Source organism: Oncorhynchus tshawytscha, linkage group LG08, assembly GCF_018296145.1.
Source record: "Oncorhynchus tshawytscha isolate Ot180627B linkage group LG08, Otsh_v2.0, whole genome shotgun sequence".
In the NCBI taxonomy this organism is placed as follows: Eukaryota; Metazoa; Chordata; class Actinopteri; order Salmoniformes; family Salmonidae; genus Oncorhynchus; species Oncorhynchus tshawytscha.
Window position 1 is genome coordinate 72,770,798 of NC_056436.1, and position 16,059 is coordinate 72,786,856.

Genomic DNA, 16,059 nt, shown 5'->3' on the forward strand with positions numbered 1-16,059 from the left:
ATGTGAAAATAAGGACCACAATGGAAATAAGCTGTTAAGCTTTATTGTGTTATCGTTGCTGATTTTCTTAAATTGTCTGTGGAGGCGTCACCAGCTGGAGGGCCCTTATGTATGGATTTGACAAATTGTCAAATAAATTCAATCAATCAAAGTGAACCAAACCGAGGGATCTTGCACGATAATGATTTTCACATGTTGTTACTAGGCCTACTTGTGGCCATGGGTTAGTCTGAGAGCCTTAGCCGAAATCAAGGATATTCTATGCTGCTGCGGTGCCACGGATGCAGAGATATGATTATTCAGTGAGGATTGGTAGACCTCGTCCGCAGGCTGGATTGGGAGAAAGTGTCTGGTGAACGAGATCCTTATAGGCTGTCATGTAGGCTATCATAGAATAATGTTTCACAATTTTCTACAATAATGACTTGGCTAAACTGGTCCTTAAAGTGTACATGAATTGACATGATTTACATGCATGTTTTAGCCTAACGTTTAATGTAGCGTACGCCTTCACTTTATTCCATTCTATGAATAGGTACTTTATTCATTTGCTGTGCCAGTCTTAAATTGAGGCATTTCAGAGGGTGAGGTTTGGTGGAGGAATATTGGTTTGCAGACCAACGCGCCGTTTTCAGGCCCATTATTCATGCTGGTTAAATCCTCTTCAGGGGGGCAATGAAGGGGGAATGGTCTTTCTCCGCTGGATATTAATTGCGGGGGACGCTGCACAATGCGGTCTCCGCTGTGCTCTATCCACTTTTCATTGAAATAGAAATGGGGACCGGAGCTGCGGGGGTGCACGCTTTATGTGGGCGGGGACACACCCCTTTGCTCAAGCGCAATGCTACCAGTGCGGTTTGAATGAGATTCTTCCGGTTAACATCTGGTCGCATGGTCCCGCTTGCCTGCCTCTGTAATTAGAGCAAATGTCTCGCTCCAGCAAACGACTCCCCACCTCGTTAATTCAAGTCGTGGCAAGAGCACCACGGGGTTCCTAAACAACTTTTAACGGGAGCAAGGCTATATGTGTATCTTTAAACCAATGTGGGGTAAAAACTTGGAAAAGTATGTTATGGGAGAAATTACTTCAAAAATGATGTTGGGATTATATTATCAGAATATAATTTGCCAAGCCTGGAATCCTCTGAAAGTAAACTAGCATGTGTTGTGCATGGCCCATGTTTGAATGACGCGTTACCTGGCTTAAAGTTCATATATAATTGACTTTATGATCTGATTAAATAACATTTACGAATATTTTGCAACACAAACAACTGTCAGGGACCTGGAGATGGAGTCCAGCAGCATCATGATAATTTTAGCTACCATGGCAGTCAGTACATGTACAACAGTACAGTGTAACTTTTGAAATTAGCCGAAATCTGTAGCCTTTTGTAAAAAAGTATGTGCTCAATAGCTATTAAGCCAACATTGGGTTTATCGTTGGAGCAACTTTGAAACTGAGGATGTTAGGGAGTCAATGGGATCAGTAGCGCCATCATGTGGCACAAAGTAGTGGTGTAGAACGCTAAAAAAGACAGACCTCAATTACATGGGCATACATTATTTAGTGCCTCAACAGGCTGGGAAAACAATTTGTAAATATATGTTGTATAATAATTATTCAGTGAATTTGCATCATTCACCATTAGTTTGATTTCTTTTGTCCCCAACTTCTAGACTAGCCATATTAAGTAATTCATGGAATTTTAATAGTTGCTGTGGCCTGTGGTAAGATTTTAGCCTGGTTGACACCAGACCGCGTGGCAGAACTCGAATTGTGTAATCACTGTTGTCTGGAATGATCCAGTCTGTCAATTTAGCCAGGAAAGTAACATTATCGGCTTCTGCATAAAATTCAACAAAAATATAACACATCCCCCCATGGCCCTGATAGCAATACATATTTCACTCACTCATTCCAGTCACACTGGCTGGCTCATGGGGCACCAACAAAGTAATCACTTCTGTCGGTCTGTGGCCATCTTCCCCACCGTGCCCCAGCTCCAATACATATATATGTTCCACATATTCGTCGCCAGACCCACTGGCTCCAGGTCATCTACAAGTCCATGCTAGGTAATGCTCCGCCTTATCTCAGTTCACTGGTCACGATGGCAACACCCACCCGTAGCACGCGCTCCAGCAGGTGTATCTCACTGATCATCCCTAAAGCCAACACCTCATTTGGCCGCCTTTCGTTCCAGTTCTCTGCTGCCTGTGACTGGAACAAATTGCAAAAATCGCTGAAGTTGGAGACTTTTATCTCCCTCACCAACTTCAAACATCGGCTATCTGAGCAGCTAACCGATCGCTGCAGCTGTACATAGTCTATCGGTAAATAGCCCACCCAATTTTACCTACCTCTTCCCCATACTGTTTATATTTATTTACTTTTCTGCTCTTTTGCACACCAATATCTCTACTTGTACATGACCATCTGATCATTTATCACTCCAGTGTTAATCTGCAAAATTGTAATTATTCACCTACTTCCTCATGCCTTTTGCACACAATGTATATAGACTCTTTTTTTAAATTTTCTACTGTGTTATTGACTTGTTAATTGTTTACTCCATGTGTAACTCTGTGTTGTTGTCTGTTCACACAGCTATGCTTTATCTTGGCCAGGTCACAGTTGCAAATGAGAACTTGTTCTCAACTAGCCTACCTGGTTAAATAAAGGTGAAATAAAAAAAATAAAAAATGTCTAGACACTGCACTGTATTTCACCAGTGACCAGGAAAAAGATGGACAACAAAGCATTTAATCACAAAAAGAAAAACAATGTATTTATTATAATAACAGCAACAGAAGTCACACTAACAAGCAGCTGCATACAATAAGTACAAAGGACAATAAGTAATTGGATTCATGGCGACATTGTTGGGTGAGTAGTAAAGCTCTGCGGCTGGATTCAGTGCTTTTCTTTCTCCCTGTATGTGTGTGCATCCATGCCATCTGTTGGTCAGACCTTGCCCACAGCCAGGCCCTGAGCCCTCTGGTACTCTTGCTGCAGACTAGACAGGACCTCACGATGCTGATCAGACTTCTTCTCCATGTCCTTTAGTAGAGTCTCATATCTTTGACTACAGCCCAAAACAGACAGAAAAATGAGTTACACTTCTGGATGAAATACTTTAGGCAATAAGCGGTTGTTATTTCGGACACGTTGTGGAGTTACTAAAATTAATAAACATTATCTTTCAGACTCACATCTCCCCATTTATGTATTCTAGCCTCTTTGCCACTGTGGCTTTGGCTTCCTCCAAGTCTTGCTTCACCAGAACTGGACCTATAAGCTTGTAAACTGTGTTCTGGGTGTCCAACAAGTCCAACTCCTGAAAGACGGAAAGGAAGTGTATCAGCAACGGAATATGTACTGGGATTCATTCATAATTACTGAACATCCATTGTGAAAGGATAGAGACATGTACTCACCTCTTTGACTATATTATTCTCTGTCACCTGAGCCTCCAGTTTCTGCCTGGCTGACATGCTCTTACTAACATCTAAAGGGAATAAAAAATAAAAGCAACGTTAGCAAATCAGTGTGGGTCTTGACATGCACATGTAAACCATAACAACTTTGGGTACAAGAGGACCAGTGATACTGAGTGATGTAAATAGAACATAGCTAATATCCATTTATATGGTCATGTCTATGGTAATACTATGCTGTATAGGGAGTAGCCAACTGTACAAACTATTGATCTTACGACGACCGATCGTAAGATCCTAAGACCGATCCTATGGGATGGAAGATCAGAGGGGTATACTACAAAGCAGGTTCAAGGTGTTAACCAGTTAACTTGCCTGAATATTCTGAAACTGAAATAACTTTTTTTTTTAAATAAAGATACGCTTTAAATGGGTATGGAAGATCAGGTAGCAAAAGGGCAGTTGTCTAACGTTAGATTTCAAGAATAATGCACATTTTGCAAGTTACTTGACCTAATAGCTAGCTGTTACAGTATAACCAGACAGATGTAAATTTCTAGCTAGCTGCTGAGGTAACAATAAATGACCATGTCAGCAGAGATGTACCATGCATGTAACATTACAGCTATAGCTAACGTTAGCTAGTTAGCGAGCTAACGTTAGCTACATACCTTTTTGCATCTGCTGGTATTTTTCTAGCTCTGATTGTAATTTCTTCTGAATCGCCTCTGCCATGTCTACGGTGTTTCTTATCAAGCCTTTGTTTAGTTTAAACTGGAACAAAAGCAGTTCCCTATATCTAGCAGAAACAGAATATCGTGCGTGGCTAGCTCAGGAACAACCCTTCTTCTTCGATGAGATTTAGCGGCGATTGGCACCCAATACATTTTGCATTACCGCCACCTACTAGACAGGAGTATAACTCCTTTATACTTGCTTGAAAATAAAAATAAATAAACAAATACCTTACCATCTAACAGTACACGCACTAAAAACTCACCACCCTACTCCACTATTACATATATATATACATATATATAGTCCTGCCTCAGGCCAAAAGCCGGAAAGGAAGGGACACCACCACCACTCTTCTGAAGTCAAGTCTCAAACACCCAAATACCTCTCTGCAGCTGCCACCACAACCTCAATTTTCTGCGACTTACGTACCATCCCTGCAGTACAGCAACCATTTCTATAAATGCTAAAAATCCAATCTTTCTGAAGCATATATCACTATCCTTCTGTACTGGTACAGGTCTACTGCTCACACCACTCTTCTCAGGATCCCTCCCCTTGAACCATCTTCCTCTACTTTCTTCACTGCCTCAGCATAAGACAACATCTGCACTACTCTAACCCTGGAAACCTCAACCTGCCTCTCTTGCAGGTTGATCCCCAGCTCCATGGGCACCCCACCCCTACAACTAACATATACCACTACTTTCCCCATGCTACACATTCCTTTGTCTTCTGCACACTTCTCACACATAGGAACCTCCCTCCTACACACTGCTGCCACAAGCACATAAGCTTGACACCTGTAACAATGTAATGTATTCGGCAAAAAAGTTTGTACATGATAATTTATATATCCTAACATCACTTTTTTGGGCAAGCATCCCTTCTTATTCTTCTTTGTAATTGGGTTTAGTGGTGGAACAACCCATTTTTGGAGAAAAAAAAGATTAAAGTAACTACTTCCAGTTAAAAATGTTTAAAGAAACTTTAGAATAGAAGTCCTTGTTTGAAAACTGTAAAGGAAGCAAAGCTGATATGAAGGGTAGCATAATTCGATCCTAAATCAAACATATATTCAATGTGTGCTCTGTAATGGACTAAAAAGGCTGTTAATCTCTTAATCCACGAGATCAGAGAGGAACAGGCGAAGGGTAAAGGTTTTACTCCGCCCAAAATCTTTCCACGAAAATAAACCCACGATGTGAAGGATTTTTGAATGGAGGTCATTGAGAAATTGTCGAATTTGGTCAACAAAAAATGGAATTGCTTATTTTCTCTGTGAGGCTTATTTGATCAAATAATAAGGTTGTTAGGAATGCACTGATATAAGTAAATGCAGGTGGCATTTCGGGCAAATAAAAACAACTTTATATCTGAGTTGTGCCTGTTGTTAGAGAAAGATAGAGGACTCGTTTTAGCATCGACATTGCCATTGAAGGCTTCCACCATTTTAAAGTAGTCAACTGGGTGGTGCTTCCTATGATTTGGGAGAAATTAGCCAATGAAGAAGAAGGCATTTGACTACTTTGGGGAAATGATCAGGGGATGTAGTATTTAATTATGGATTTCATTTCCTTCGTGAGATTAGAATATTGAGAACATTGGGTAGGTTTAGACCTTCCGTCTCTGGTCTACACTCCAGTCCAGTTGGTTGCGGTAAAGCACCTTAAAGTTGGTTGCCATCCGACATTTAAAAAAATCCCCAGAAGAAGAAGAAGGGATCAATATCCCACTTCCGGGTTCATCTTCATCGCTTACGACATTTTGTAGCGACACTGTTCATTTCCTTTCTTTCCTCATGAAGATGGCTTCGTCTTTTTGGAAAGGTGTTGTATGTGTTGGTCTATTTGCCTTGGCTCATGCAGCTTTCTCAGCCGCTCAACGTAAGTGCGATATCAAAAAAGAAGATTATCATATCTGGGTTTTTATTTTGCTCTTTAGATCAAAATCCACATAGATATCAGCCATGCAGTGAACTGCGGCCTGTTAACTAGCGCGAGCTAGCTAGCTAATTTTCATTCCACATCAACCAAAACAGTTTAGCAAGCAATGGAAATTAGTTAATATGCCAGACATGTATAACTACTAACTAGCTATTTAGTTAGTTAACTACTTAGTATATCATATTATTGTCACTGCAAGCAGCTACAGTAGCTAACAATGGGCTTTTTCGACATTGCAGCCGATAGTGCAGGCGACTGCTGACTGATCTACAAATCACCTTTTATCATAAATAAATAGTAATTGTTTGTAGATCAGTCAATGTCTGCTTGCCAACGCGATATGTTAGTACAATGTTAGCATAAAATATATATATTTTAATTGACTAACTAAGCCTTCGTTAAAATGAAAACAAGGAAGCTATGCTCCCCAAGTCCAAGTACTAACAGTTATGCAAATTAGATAGCAAAATCTGGGGTGTAATCATTAGTCCACAGTTCCGTTTTGCAAATAAAAATTGGACAAATTCAGATAGGGGTTTCCCCGTTTCGTTTGCTTCCGATTAAAAAACGTTTAGCCACAAACGGCGGAGTGAATATACCTCTGTTATGGATGGAACTAGGCTACCAACTTGTTTTGGTCTTAACTGTAGCCACATTGTTTCCAGTGTGATAAATGTTATTCTCTTCTACCACCAGATCGATCCTACATGCGTCTGACAGAAAAAGAAAATGAAACCCTACCAGTAGATGTAAGCTATTTAATACTGTTGTAGCTAGTTAATTTTATATTATTTATTATTTTCGTTGATGTTTATCTATTGTATTCATTGCTCCGTTTGCCATATTGGTTTTCATTTTGTTTTGCAGATTGTCTTACAGACTTTGTTAGCGTTTGTTCTGACCATTTATGGTATAGTCCACATTGCGGGAGAGTTCAAAGAAATGGATGCCTCCTCAGAGCTGAAAAACAAGTAAGCCACCATTTCATATTAGTCATGGACTTTCCTATATGGATAACCCTATGTTGTTATTGACCCATCTCACTGAAAACATGAGTATAGTTTAAACTTGACTCAATGCCCTCTTCCCATTTTTCAGGACATTTGACACGTTGAGGAACCACCCATCTTTCTACATGTTCAATCATCGGGGTAGGGTGCTCTTCCGCTCCCCTGACCAAGAGGCTTCCGCTGTCCCGAACCCACAGGCCCTGCCCAACCCCCTGCGGCTTCGCAAGCTGGAGCATTTGCACTGAGACTGGCCTTCTCTGCCCACATGTCTTTATTTCTGTGCAGATGAGCTTATTGGTTAGATGGAGGGAAAAGTAATTTCTCCCACTTTTAATTTGTCTTTGTACATATATTAATATGCTGTACAAATTTGCATCTTTCCATAAATGTGGTTACCAATATTTAACTCCTGACTGTGCCAACCAACCCCTCAGTTTTCAGGCATATTTGTTTGTATATAATTGTTATTGCTTAGGAGTTGTAAGGATTTGACACCTCATCCCCTACCTCTTCCTAACAGCATGGGGGAAATTTTCCCCTTTGTTGGACAAGGGGCATAATAGAATGTTTTCTGTTTTGTTTACCACACATATGTCTATCATGAGCAGCTGTCTGGAACTATTTATTTCATATTTTATCTGCAGATATGAGATTTGTTTTATGGAGTAAAAAGCCTTCACTTCAGTTAAAGAATTCATGACCATTCATTATGCCGATCTGTTGCAAAACGTTTCTTAAATGGGAGCAAATGAAGCGAGGAGGGACTAATCTGAAATTGTCCAATTGAAACACTCTTGTTTAAATGATTACACCCCTGATCTCCTGGAGTTTGAAATTTGGCTTTTGAGTTTATTCTGTATGCAATAAAGAGTTATTACAGTCGGAGTCACAAACGTCAAGCCAGAAGGGTGCAGCATGGAAAGCAGAGTAAGGCAGTGTTCCAGAGATGCTAATGATACTATGAACACTAAGTAGAGACTAATGGTACATTTATTTGAGGCCATGTGTTTTTTTCTTCATTTGACATTTTGGTTAAGATTAACTCCCTGTTTTTAACTTAATAAAATCAGACTGAGATTTTATCAATGTCAGGCTGCATGTTCTTTTGATGCATTTATTGGTCAAAGGTAACTAAATGCATGTAATATCTTGCACATCCACTACAGTTTATATATATGAAAGTATGTGGACACCCCTTCAAATTAGTGGTTTTGGCTATTTCAGCCTCACCCATTGCATAAAATCGAGCACACAGCCATACAATCTCCATAGACAAACATTGTCAGAACGGCCTTCCTGAAGAGCTCAGTGACTTTCAATGTGACACCGTCATAGGATGCCACCTTGCCAACAAGTCAGTTCGTCATATTTCTGCCCTGGTAGTGCTGCTCTGGTCAACTAAATTTTATTTGTCATATGTGCCGAATACAACAAGTGTAAACGTATTTTAAATTTAACTTGGCAAGTCAGTTAAGAACAAATTCTTATTGACAATGACGGCCTACCGAGGAACAGTGGGTTAACTGCATTGTTCAGGGGCAGAACGACAGATTTTTTACCTTGTCAGCTCGGGGATTTGATCCAGCAACCTTTCTGTTACTGGTCTAATGCTCTAACCACTCGGATACCTGCCGCCCGACCATACAGTGAAATGCTTACTTTACAAGCCCTTCACCAACAATGCAGTTTTAATAAAAAATAATAATTAAAGAGCAGCAGTAAATAACACTAGTGTGGCTATATACAGGGGGCACTGGTACAGAGTCAAATGTGGAGACTATATACAGGGGGCACTGGTACAGAGTCAAATGTGGAGACTATATACAGGGGGCACTGGTACAGAGTCAAATGTGGAGGCTATATACAGGGGGCACTGGTACAGAGTCAAATGTGGAGACTATATACAGGGGGCACTGGTACAGAGTCAAATGTGGAGGCTATATACAGGGGGCACTGGTACAGAGTCAAATGTGGAGGCTATATACAGGGGGCACTGGTACAGAGTCAAATGTGGAGGCTATATACAGGGGGCACTGGTACAGTCAAATGTGGAGACTATATACAGGGGGCACTGGTACAGAGTCAAATGTGGAGGCTATATACAGGGGGCACTGGTACAGAGTCAAATGTGGAGACTATATACAGGGGGCACTGGTACAGAGTCAAATGTGGAGACTATATACAGGGGGCACTGGTACAGAGTCAAATGTGGAGGCTATATACAGGGGGCACTGGTACAGAGTCAAATGTGGAGACTATATACAGGGGGCACTGGTACAGAGTCAAATGTGGAGGCTATATACAGGGGGCACTGGTACAGAGTCAAATGTGGAGACTATATACAGGGGGCACTGGTACAGAGTCAAATGTGGAGACTATATACAGGGGGCACTGGTACAGAGTCAAATGTGGAGATTATATACAGGGGGCACTGGTACAGAGTCAAATGTGGAGACTATATACAGGGGGCACTGGTACAGAGTCAAATGTGGAGACTATATACAGGGGGCACTGGTACAGAGTCAAATGTGGAGGCTATATACAGGGGGCACTGGTACAGAGTCAAATGTGGAGGCTATATACAGGGGGCACTGGTACAGAGTCAAATGTGGAGGCTATATACAGGGGCACTGGTACAGAGTCAAATGTGGAGGCTATATACAGGGGGGGCACTGGTACAGAGTCAAATGTGGAGACTATATACAGGGGGCACTGGTACAGAGTCAAATGTGGAGGCTATATACAGGGGGCACTGGTACAGAGTCAAATGTGGAGACTATATACAGGGGGCACTGGTACAGAGTCAAATGTGGAGACTATATACAGGGGGCACTGGTACAGAGTCAAATGTGGAGGCTATATACAGGGGGCACTGGTACAGAGTCAAATGTGGAGACTATATACAGGGGGCACTGGTACAGAGTCAAATGTGGAGGCTATATACAGGGGGCACTGGTACAGAGTCAAATGTGGAGACTATATACAGGGGGCACTGGTACAGAGTCAAATGTGGAGACTATATACAGGGGGCACTGGTACAGAGTCAAATGTGGAGGCTATATACAGGGGGCACTGGTACAGAGTCAAATGTGGAGACTATATACAGGGGGCACTGGTACAGAGTCAAATGTGGAGGCTATATACAGGGGGCACTGGTACAGAGTCAAATGTGGAGACTATATACAGGGCACTGGTACAGAGTCAATGTGGAGACTATATACAGGGGGCACTGGTACAGAGTCAAATGTGGAGACTATATACAGGGGGCACTGGTACAGAGTCAAATGTGGAGACTATATACAGGGGGCACTGGTACAGAGTCAAATGTGGAGGCTATATACAGGGGGCACTGGTACAGAGTCAAATGTGGAGACTATATACAGGGGGCACTGGTACAGAGTCAAATGTGGAGGCTATATACAGGGGGCACTGGTACAGAGTCAAATGTGGAGGCTATATACAGGGGGCACTGGTACAGAGTCAAATGTGGAGACTATATACAGGGCACTGGTACAGAGTCAAATGTGGAGACTATATACAGGGGGCACTGGTACAGAGTCAAATGTGGAGGCTATATACAGGGGGCACTGGTACAGAGTCAAATGTGGAGGCTATATACAGGGGGCACTGGTACAGAGTCAAATGTGGAGACTATATACAGGGCACTGGTACAGAGTCAATGTGGAGACTATATACAGGGGGCACTGGTACAGAGTCAAATGTGGAGGCTATATATACAGGGGGCACTGGTACAGAGTCAAATGTGGAGACTATATACAGGGGGCACTGGTACAGAGTCAAATGTGGAGACTATATACAGGGGGCACTGGTACAGAGTCAAATGTGGAGGCCATATACAGGGGCACTGGTACAGAGTCAAATGTGGAGACTATATACAGGGGGCACTGGTACAGAGTCAAATGTGGAGACTATATACAGGGGGCACTGGTACAGAGTCAAATGTGGAGACTATATACAGGGGGCACTGGTACAGAGTCAAATGTGGAGGCTATATACAGGGGGTACACTGGTACAGAGTCAAATGTGGAGACTATATACAGGGCACTGGTACAGAGTCAATGTGGAGACTATATACAGGGTGTTACGGTACAGAGTCAATGTGGAGACTATATACAGGGGGAGACTATATACTGGTACAGAGTCAATGTGGAGACTATATACAGGGTGTTACGGTACAGAGTCAATGTGGAGACTATATACAGGGGGTACTGGTACAGAGTCAATGTGCGGGGGCACCGGTGTCGAGATAATTGAGGTAATATACACATGTAGGTAGAGATATTAAAGTGACTATGCATAGATAATAACAGAGTAGCAGCAGCGTAGAGGGGGGTGCAAATAGTCCGGGAAACAATTTGCTGTTCAGGAGTCTTATGGCTTGGGGGTAGAAGCTGTTTAGAAGCCTATTGGACCTAGACTTTTTGCTCCGGTACCGCTTGCTGTGCGGTAGCAGAGAGAACAGTCTATGACTAGGGTAGCTGGAGTCTTTGACCATTTTTAGGGCCTTCCTCTGACACCGCCTGTATTAGAGGTCCTGGATGGCAGGAAGCTTGGCCCGGTGATGTACTGGGCCGTACACACTACCCTCTGTAGTGCCTCGCTGTCAGAGGCCGAGCAGTTGCCACACCAGGCAGTGATGCAACCCGTCAGGATGCTTTCGATGTTGCAGCTGTAAAACCTTTTGAGGATCTGAGGACCCATGCCAAATCTTTTCAGTCTCCTGAGGGGGAATAGGTTTTGTTGTGTCCTCTTCACGACTGTCTGGTGTGTTTGGACCATGTTAGTTTGTTGGTGGATGCCCTTACTGCTGCTCGATCATCCTATTTTTCTAACTTAATTGAGGAAAATAAGAACGATCCGAAATTCCTTTTTGATACTGTCGCAAAGCTAACTAAAAAGCAGCATTCCCCAAGAGAGGATGACTTTCACTTTAGCAGTGATAAATTCATGAACTTCTTTGAGGAAAAGATTATGATTATTAGAAAGCAAATTACGGACTCCTCTTTAAATCTGCGTATTCCTTCAAAGCTCAGTTGTCCTGAGTCTGCACAACTCTTCCAGGACCTAGGATCAAGAGAGACGCTCAAGTGTTTTAGTACTATATCTCTTGACACAATGATGAAAATAATCATGGCCTCTAAACCTTCAAGCTGCATACTGGACCCTATTCCAACTAAACTACTGAAAAAGCTGCTTCCTGTGCTTGGCCCTCCGATGTTGAACATAATAAACGGCTCTCTATCCACCGGATGTGTACCAAACTCACTAAAAGTGGCAGTAATAAAGCCTCTCTTGAAAAAGCCAAACCTTGTGACCCAGAAAATATAAAAAACTATCGGCCTATATCGAATCTTCCATTCCTCTCAAAAATTTTAGAAAAGGCTGTTGCGCAGCAACTTACTGCCTTCCTGACAAAAAATGTATACGAAATGCTTCAGTCTGGTTTTAGACCCCATCATAGAACTGAGACGGCACTTGTGAAGGTGGTAAATGACATTTTAATGGCATCGGACCGAGGCTCTGCATCTGTCCTCGTGCTCCTAGACCTTAGTGCTGCTTTTGATACCATCGGTCACCACATTCTTTTGGAGAGATTGGAAACCCAAATTGGTCTACACGGACAAGTTCTGGCCTGGTTTAGATCTTATCTGTCGGAAAGATATCAGTTTGTCTCTGTGAATGGTTTGTCCTCTGACAAATCAACTGTAAATTTCGGTGTTCCTCAAGGTTCCGTTTTGGGACCACTATTGTTTTCACTATATATTTTACCTCTTGGGGATGTCATTTGAAAACATAATGTTAACTTTCACTGCTATGCGGATGACACACAGCTGTACATTTCAATGAAACATGGTGAAGCCCCAAAATTGCCCTTGCTAGAAGCATGTGTTTCAGACAAAAGGAAGTGGATGGCTGCAAACTTTCTACTTTTAAACTCGGACAAAACAGAGATGCAGGTTCTAGGTCCCAAGAAACAAAGAGATCTTCTGTTGAATCTGACAATTAATCTTAATGGTTGTACAGTCGTCTCAAATAAAACTGTGAAGGACCTCGGCGTTACTCTGGACCCTGATCTCTCTTTTGAAGAACATATCAAGACAATTTCAAGGACAGCTTTTTTCCATCTACGTAACATTGCAAAAATCAGAAACTTTCTGTCCAAAAATGATGCAGAAAAATTCATCCATGCTTTTGTTACTTCTAGGTTAGACTACTGCAATGCTCTACTTTCCGGCTACCCGGATAAAGCACTAAATAAACTTCAGTTGGTGCTAAATACGGCTGCTAGAATCCTGACTAGAACCAAAAAATTTGATCATATTACTCCAGTGCTAGCCTCTCTCCACTGGCTTCCTGTCAAAGTAAGGGCTGATTTCAAGGTTTTACTGCTAACCTACAAAGCATTACATGGGCTTGCTCCTACCTATCTCTCTGATTTGGTCCGCCGTACATACCTACATGTACGCTACGGTCACAAGACGCAGGCCTCCTAATTGTCCCTAGAATTTCTAAGCAAACAGCTGGAGGCAGGGCTTTCTCCTATAGAGCTCAATTTTTATGGAACGGTCTGCCTACCCATGTCAGAGACGCAAACTCGGTCTCAACCTTTAAGTCTTTACTGAAGACTCATCTCTTCAGTGGGTCATATGATTGAGTGTAGTCTGGCCCAGGAGTGGGAAGGTGAATGGAAAGGCTCTGGAGCAACGAACCGCCCTTGCTGTCTCTGCCTGGCTGGTTCCCCTCTTTCCACTGGGATTCTCTGCCTCTAACCCTATTACAGGGGCTGAGTCACTGGCTTACTGGGGCTCTCTCATGCCGTCCCTGGAAGGGGTGCATCACCTGAGTGGGTTGATTCACTGATGTGGTCATCCTGTCTGGGTTGGTGCCCCCCCTTGGGTTGTGCCATGGCGGAGATCTTTGTGGGCTATACTCAGCCTTGTCTCAGGATGGTAAGTTGGTGGTTGAAGATATCCCTCTAGTGGTGTGGGGGCTGTGCTTTGGCAAAGTGGGTGGGGTTATATCCTTCCTGTTTGGCCCTGTCCGGGGGTATCATCGGATGGGGCCACAGTGTCTCCTGACCCCTCCTGTCTCAGCCTCCAGTATTTATGCTGCAGTAGTTTATGTGTCGGGGGGCTAGGGTCAGTTTGTTATATCTGGAGTACTTCTCCTGTCTCATCCGGTGTCCTGTGTGAATTTAAGTATGCTCTCTCTAATTCTCTCTTTCTTTCTCTCTCTCGGAGGACCTGAGCCCTAGGACTACCTGGCATGATGACTCCTTGCTGTCCCCAGTCCACCTGGCCGTGCTGCTGCTCTAGTTTCAACTGTTCTGCCTGCGGCTATGGAATCCTGACCTGTTCACCGGACATGTTACCTGTCCCAGACCTATTATTTGACCATGCTGGTCATTTATGAACATTTGAACATCTTGGCCATGTTCTGTTATAATCTCCACCCGGCACAGCCAGAAGAGGACTGGCCACCTCTCATAGCCTGGTTCTTCTCTAGGTTTCTTCCTAGGTTTTGGCCTTTCTAGGGAGTTTTTCCTAGCCAACATGCTTCAACACCTGCATTGCTTGCTGTTCGGGGTTTTAGGCTGGGTTTCTGTACAGCACTTTGAGATATCAGCTGATGTACGAAGGGCTATATAAATACATTTGATTTGGATTTGTTGCGCTACCGAGTTCCAAACTGCCTCTGGAAGCAGCATCAGCACAATAACTGTTCATCGGGAGCTTCACAAAATGGGTTTCCATTGCTGAGCAGCCGCACACAAGCCTAAGCTATGCTCAAAGCCAAGCGTCGGTTGGAGCTGTGTAAAGCTCGCTGCCATTGGACTCTGGAGCAGTGGAAACATGATCACTGGAGTGTTGAATCACACTTCACCATCTGGAAGTCCAACGGACAAATCTCGGTTTGGCGGATGCTCGAAGAACGCTACCTTACCAAATGCATAGTACCAACTGTAATGTTTGGTGGACGAGGAATAATGGTCTGGGGCTGTTTTTCATGGTTCGGGCTGAGCCCCTTAGTTCCAGTGTTGAGAATTCCTAACGCTACAGCATACAATGACATTCCAGACGATTCTGTGCTTCCAACTTTGTGGCAGAAGTTTGGGGAAGGCCCTTTCCTGTTTCCGTATGACAATGCCACCGTGCACAAAGCGAGGTCCATACAGAAATGGTTTGTCGTGATCGGTGTGTGGAAGAACTTGACTGGCCTGCACAGAGCCCTGACCTCAACTCCATTGAACACTTTTGGGATGAATGGGAACGTCGACAGCGAGCCAGGCTTAATCGGCCAACATCAGTGCCTGACCTCATTAATGCTCTTGTGGCTGAATGGAAGCAAGTCCCCACAGTAATGTTCCAACATCTAGTGGAAAGCCTTCCCAGAAGAGTGGAGGCTGTTCTAGCAGGAATGGGGAGACCAACTCCATATGATTATGGAATGAGATGTTTGAGGAGCAGGTGTCCACATACATTTGGTCATGTAGTTTATATCTGTGAGTCAGGATGCAGTAGTTAGGTTACAGATTGATACTTCAGGGCTCTCAGTCAAGGCTGTAATACATGAACATCCCAAATTGCACCATATTCCCTATATAGTGCAATACTTTAGACCAGAGCTGTATGGTCCCTTGACAAAAAGGATGACATTTTGGACGTAGACATGATTAGATGTATAGGTTTAAAATCAGAAACTTTCCCGACTGAAAGCTCAACGATAACCCAGACGACCGAGCTTGTATATACTTCTAGTATATTCCACTAAATGCTAAAAGTGCGCTACATTTAGACTGTTATCTCATTTGACATTTCCAACAAGCAATTGTACATGACACAATTTTACTTACTAAGTGCACAACATTTCTAATAATACACTTCATAGTACATTAGTCATTTGTT

General features: G+C 42.9%; 2 protein-coding genes across 2 annotated transcripts; one reads left to right on the plus strand and one right to left on the minus strand.

The window, feature by feature from the left end:
• Positions 1–2,770: 2,770 nt before the first annotated feature.
• Positions 2,771–4,326, minus strand: pfdn6 (prefoldin subunit 6). Its single transcript, XM_024430647.2, has 4 exons — positions 4,113–4,326; positions 3,442–3,512; positions 3,217–3,341; positions 2,771–3,089 (listed from the first exon to the last, which is right to left on the minus strand). The coding sequence occupies exons 1-4, from the start codon at positions 4,174–4,176 to the stop codon at positions 2,969–2,971; spliced, it is 381 nt and encodes a 126-aa protein (XP_024286415.1). The 5' UTR covers positions 4,177–4,326; the 3' UTR covers positions 2,771–2,968.
• Positions 4,327–5,908: 1,582 nt separating this feature from the next.
• Positions 5,909–8,214, plus strand: mmgt1 (membrane magnesium transporter 1). The gene is made up of 4 exons (XM_024428839.2): positions 5,909–6,062; positions 6,819–6,871; positions 6,990–7,093; positions 7,221–8,214. Exons 1-4 carry the CDS (start codon positions 5,978–5,980, stop codon positions 7,375–7,377), a joined length of 399 nt encoding a protein of 132 aa, XP_024284607.1. The 5' UTR covers positions 5,909–5,977; the 3' UTR covers positions 7,378–8,214.
• The last annotated feature ends 7,845 nt before the right edge of the window (positions 8,215–16,059 follow it).

Coding starts and splice junctions, on each gene's coding strand:
- pfdn6 (XM_024430647.2), bottom strand. CDS start 4,176: ATGGCAGAGGCGATTCAGAAGAAATTACAATCAGAGCTAGAAAAATAC. Junction 3,513..4,112: donor ATACCAGCAGATGCAAAAAG/GTATGTAGCTAA, acceptor TATTCCCTTTAG/ATGTTAGTAAGAGCATGTCA. Junction 3,090..3,216: donor GAATACATAAATGGGGAGAT/GTGAGTCTGAAA, acceptor TTTGGGCTGTAG/TCAAAGATATGAGACTCTAC.
- mmgt1 (XM_024428839.2), top strand. CDS start 5,978: ATGAAGATGGCTTCGTCTTTTTGGAAAGGTGTTGTATGTGTTGGTCTA. Junction 6,872..6,989: donor ATGAAACCCTACCAGTAGAT/GTAAGCTATTTA, acceptor TTTGTTTTGCAG/ATTGTCTTACAGACTTTGTT. Junction 7,094..7,220: donor TCCTCAGAGCTGAAAAACAA/GTAAGCCACCAT, acceptor CCCATTTTTCAG/GACATTTGACACGTTGAGGA.